Source organism: Lipotes vexillifer, unplaced genomic scaffold (genome assembly GCF_000442215.2).
Source record: "Lipotes vexillifer unplaced genomic scaffold, Lipotes_vexillifer_v1.1 scaffold96, whole genome shotgun sequence".
Lineage (NCBI taxonomy): Eukaryota > Metazoa > Chordata > Mammalia > Artiodactyla > Lipotidae > Lipotes > Lipotes vexillifer.
The window spans coordinates 888,720-894,604 of NW_006798666.1; the positions used below are offsets into that span (position 1 = coordinate 888,720).

Below are 5,885 nucleotides of genomic sequence, written 5' to 3' on the forward strand. Positions count from 1 at the left end.
AAAAAAAAAAAAAAAAAAAAAACAAACACAGACACAAATGGGCACATATAGAGGCATTTAAAGAAAAATGAGCAAAACGTTAAAATTTTTCTTCATTAAATGTGTTTACCACTACACATCTTAACTAGTATATTTCCTAATATTATAATTATACAATTATATGCCATTTATGGATACCTAATAACAATTCCTTTACTCTTTCAATAGTAACAATTGCTACTTTTTAAAAGATACATAGAGAAAATTTAAAATAATAATTATTTGCAAACTTAAATATTAGTTGGTGCCAATGATGAATCATCTTTTGGCAGCGGTGTTAGTGTTTTGTATAACTATTCACTCAGTCAGCAGTGAGTTTATAAGAGCCGTTGTTTTTTCCTCATCCCCAAATATCTTAGCACTGTCTTTATGTTTGCTTCTTCAGTGATAAGAAAAGTGACAGATCTATAATCAATGAGACCACACAGATTTGAAAAGTGAGTTGATCAAACTCCTTGGTTTGTTTTTTAGATACAGAAAGTTCCAGAAAGAACATTTCTCAAACTTTTGATGATAAGTGACTAGGTTACAACAAATTACTATGTTTGGCACTGTTGTAGGCAGTGAAGATAAAGTATAGAACAAAATCCAGATAAATTCTTTGACTGAATGGCACTTATTATGCTCTGGTGTGGGGAACACAGAAAAATATAAATAACAAATAAATGTGTGTGTGTGTGTGTGTGTGTGTGTGCATGCCCATGTGCATGTGTGTTGCTAAATTCTTTTAAGATAAAATATAAGCAAATTGGGTAATATATTAGGGTAGTTAGGGAAGGCTTCTGTGAGGCAGTGACATTTAAGCAGATATGAATGAAATGAAGGAGAGATCCAGGTGAATATTGGGCCTCAAAGAAAGGAGTGAAAGGAATAAAGAATGGAGGAAAGGAGGGAGGGAGGAAGAGAGAAAAATATGTAGGCAAGAAGAGACAAAAGAGAGAAAAAAAGACGTTCTTCTCAACATGTGCTATAAACCCCTCTTGCCTTCAAACACAAAGCCTGAGCTTCATTGGTTAGGAGACAAAAATGTATATTCTTAAGATGTCTATGTCATTTTTACAATAACGATCTATGAAATTAATAACAGAACAGTCCAGAAAAGAAGAGGGTGTTTGATTTATGCCAAAGTTAAAATTCTGTGAAAGTCTCATAAAATGTACCACCTATAAAATGTGAAACATAAGAGAAGGCTATTCTGATGCACAGTTAACTTAAATAATGTTTTATTAAATATAAGGTAATTAAAGTGTAATGCAAGAAGAAAATATGAGAACTTAAAGAGAGAACAAATATCTGTGAATATATATATTAAAAATATTCACGGGCCTCCCTGGTGGCACAGTGGTTGAGAATCTGCCCGCCAATGCAGGGGACATGGGTTCGAGCCCTGGTCTGGGAGGATCCCACATGCCGTGGAGCAACTAGGCCCGTGAGCCACAACTACTGAGCCTGTGTGTCTGGAGCTTGTGCTCCGCAACAAGAGAGGCCGCGACAGTGAGAGGCCCGTGCACCGCGATGAAGAGTGGCCCCCGCTCGCCGCAACTAGAGAAAGCCCTTGCACAGAAACGAAGACCCAACACAGCCAAAAATACATAAATAATTAATTAAAAAAAAAATTCACAATTGTTCCGATTCCTTTGTGAGTGTTGCACTATGTATATCAAAATGAATGCTCTTAAAATTAAATGTGAATATAAGTACACTTAACTATGTAAATCAAATTTCTATTTCACAGACATTTTTATATTTACATGTCTTTTGTGGTAAAGTTTAAAGGCTATCTTTCCCATGATGTTTTCACTAGAAGGAAGTATTATCTGAAATATCATTGCATGTCATACATATCTCATTTGCATTTACACTGATGTAACATGTCTGCATGTTTACAATGCCTAGAATTGCATGTCTTGAACACAGTAAATGCTAAAATCATGTTGAAAGAAAGTCTGAGCAGTAGGCATTTTTAAAAGAATGTTGTACAATACTATGACTATATGTGTGTGTATTTGTATGTGTACCTTTGAAATAAAATATGTCTCAATATACACAGAGTAAGATATCTAAAAAATAGAGGCTGTAACATATACATCCCCCTGGAACATTTCATGTAAATAAACTTTAGTTGTAGAAACAGAAACATCTGATTTTATATCCATAGAAGCAAAATTAAGTTTTCTCTCACCATTTATGGGGCTAATTAGATCATTCTAACATAAATATTTAGAACTTGTTGGCAAAACGTAGAAAACACAGTGTAAAATAATACGAATTACTTACAACCATCTCATTTAGAGACACCCAGCAATCTGGTGGAAAGTCCTGCAGCAGTGGTACCAAGAACTGAAGACAGCCATCCCAGTGGCAAAGGAGCAGCATCATGCCGATGAGGTTAAAAATTCTCACCACAGCACTGGCGAGATCATATGTCATGTGGAAAATCTGTTGACCAAAATATAAAATCAATTCTTATAATCAAATTTTTTAAAGTCAAGAATACTACCAATGTCAGTAGACATTGACATTATATAGTGCAAGTATCAATTTGATAAAAATAGAGAAAGAACTTTTACAAATAGAAACAGAGATTGCATGTCTTTACCCTTACATTGAGGTCTGGCACTCTATGAGTATTACAACCAACTGTGGGTTCTCCATGAGGAACAGAGGTGACATGAATACATTAAATCGATGAGTCATGTTTTAAAGAACATTGGTTTTTCCAGTAGTTTTTCACTTACTGTCCTTCCAAGCATTTTAGCAAAGGTGCTTTAAAAGAAGTTAGCAAATTTGACAAATGATGGGCACACGCTTCTCTGCTTCTCATTCCTTGTTAATAGATTCGTTGAGAACCAAAAAAATAACCCAGGGACTGAAAACCATTAGCAAATGTAGTTTAATTGCAAAACATAAAGGAAGATTGACAATTAACTGCAGTTAACTTTATAGCTATATGAGTTAGAGCTACCTCTTTTATTCTGCAGATTGAACGTGAATAGTGGCTTTTGAGATAAAAGTTCTCCGAATGGTTAAAAAACAACCGTGCAGCACATTTTAAAAATTAAAATTGTTATGTCCATTGTATTATCTGTATGTTACAGGTTTCCCTTTCCTGTGAAACTTTATTTGTATTTTCACAACATCCGTTCGAAGACCCAACACAGCCAAAAATACATAAATAATTAATTAAAAAAAAAATTCACAATTGTTCCGATTCCTTTGTGAGTGTTGCACTATGTATATCAAAATGAATGCTCTTAAAATTAAATGTGAATATAAGTACACTTAACTATGTAAATCAAATTTCTATTTCACAGACATTTTTATATTTACATGTCTTTTGTGGTAAAGTTTAAAGGCTATCTTTCCCATGATGTTTTCACTAGAAGGAAGTATTATCTGAAATATCATTGCATGTCATACATATCTCATTTGCATTTACACTGATGTAACATGTCTGCATGTTTACAATGCCTAGAATTGCATGTCTTGAACACAGTAAATGCTAAAATCATGTTGAAAGAAAGTCTGAGCAGTAGGCATTTTTAAAAGAATGTTGTACAATACTATGACTATATGTGTGTGTATTTGTATGTGTACCTTTGAAATAAAATATGTCTCAATATACACAGAGTAAGATATCTAAAAAATAGAGGCTGTAACATATACATCCCCCTGGAACATTTCATGTAAATAAACTTTAGTTGTAGAAACAGAAACATCTGATTTTATATCCATAGAAGCAAAATTAAGTTTTCTCTCACCATTTATGGGGCTAATTAGATCATTCTAACATAAATATTTAGAACTTGTTGGCAAAACGTAGAAAACACAGTGTAAAATAATACGAATTACTTACAACCATCTCATTTAGAGACACCCAGCAATCTGGTGGAAAGTCCTGCAGCAGTGGTACCAAGAACTGAAGACAGCCATCCCAGTGGCAAAGGAGCAGCATCATGCCGATGAGGTTAAAAATTCTCACCACAGCACTGGCGAGATCATATGTCATGTGGAAAATCTGTTGACCAAAATATAAAATCAATTCTTATAATCAAATTTTTTAAAGTCAAGAATACTACCAATGTCAGTAGACATTGACATTATATAGTGCAAGTATCAATTTGATAAAAATAGAGAAAGAACTTTTACAAATAGAAACAGAGATTGCATGTCTTTACCCTTACATTGAGGTCTGGCACTCTATGAGTATTACAACCAACTGTGGGTTCTCCATGAGGAACAGAGGTGACATGAATACATTAAATCGATGAGTCATGTTTTAAAGAACATTGGTTTTTCCAGTAGTTTTTCACTTACTGTCCTTCCAAGCATTTTAGCAAAGGTGCTTTAAAAGAAGTTAGCAAATTTGACAAATGATGGGCACACGCTTCTCTGCTTCTCATTCCTTGTTAATAGATTCGTTGAGAACCAAAAAAATAACCCAGGGACTGAAAACCATTAGCAAATGTAGTTTAATTGCAAAACATAAAGGAAGATTGACAATTAACTGCAGTTAACTTTATAGCTATATGAGTTAGAGCTACCTCTTTTATTCTGCAGATTGAACGTGAATAGTGGCTTTTGAGATAAAAGTTCTCCGAATGGTTAAAAAACAACCGTGCAGCACATTTTAAAAATTAAAATTGTTATGTCCATTGTATTATCTGTATGTTACAGGTTTCCCTTTCCTGTGAAACTTTATTTGTATTTTCACAACATCCGTTATGATAGGTTAGATTATTTCAGAAAGCACAAAAAATTATGACAAATAAACATTCTCCATCAGAATTTTACAAGTGGAAACTTACATACAGCTTTATATTTATAACTTCTCATTCAGAACCTGAATCCTTTCTTTAGTAGCTCATGTGTTATATCACTCTTCCATTGCTAATACGGTTTCTGCTTATATTCACCTAGTCTAGAATAACAAAACCCACTTGGGAGCTGATGTATAATTGTTAAAGGGCTACTGAGCTAATAAAATTAATAAATATGTATAAATACACAAAGAAACGACACCTTGAGATACTTAGGATCACATTTTGTATAATTCACCAAAAGAATGGTCTATTTTTGAAGCAATGAGGACACCATGTATTGAGAAATTAACTGAGAAACAGGAAAAAAACCCCGCAAATTTAATACTTTGATTTAGAAACTATATGTTGGTAAGGAAACTTCTATAATTCTTAAGAAATGCATACTGAAGTGTGTAGAGGTAACATGACAGCACAGCTGGGTTTTGCTTTTATAAAATCAGCAAATCGATCTTTAATTAAATGTTTTTCACTTTGATATAGTTCTATTAGCCATTAATTCTTTCTTTAAACAATCTTCCTTTTTGACACAGTAGAGTGAGCAAAAAAAAATCCTTCTTTGTGGGGATGTACACACTGTGCTGAATTTTTTTTAAAGTAAGATTGGGATCCTGGATTTTAAAGTCAGCAGATCACATATTTTGATATCAGACAGCTTATATGAGTAGCAATTTATTTTAAAGCATTAAGAATTTTATTTCCTTTAAAATATTTTTATTTTATTTTATTTTTTGTGACTTTCAAGTCTTGTTTTTTATTTTATTAAATTTTTATTGGAGTATAGTTGATTTACAATGTTGTATTAAGTTTCAGGCTACAGCAAAGTCAGTCAGTTATACATATTTTAAAATTTGGTTTTGTATTTGGCAAACCCAAAGAAAAGTCCTTTTGTTGTTCTTTCCTCTGATATTTCTTGGTCACTGAATTTGAAAATAAAATAGTACCAACATTTTTATCAATAACTTTTCATTAAAAGTAACACAGTAAAATATAATAAAAAAGTTTTCTACTACTAAAGTAGGGAAA

General features: G+C 32.8%; 1 protein-coding gene across 1 annotated transcript in view; it reads right to left on the reverse strand.

Moving 5' to 3' along the window:
• HCN1 (hyperpolarization activated cyclic nucleotide gated potassium channel 1) overlaps window positions 1-5,885 on the reverse strand; it is a 381,204-nt gene that overhangs the window by 178,412 nt on the left and 196,907 nt on the right. The window contains exon 3 of the mRNA XM_007470736.1: window positions 3,896-4,057. Within this exon, the coding sequence (XP_007470798.1) occupies window positions 3,896-4,057 (162 nt within the window). The remainder of the gene's footprint in view (window positions 1-3,895; window positions 4,058-5,885) is intronic.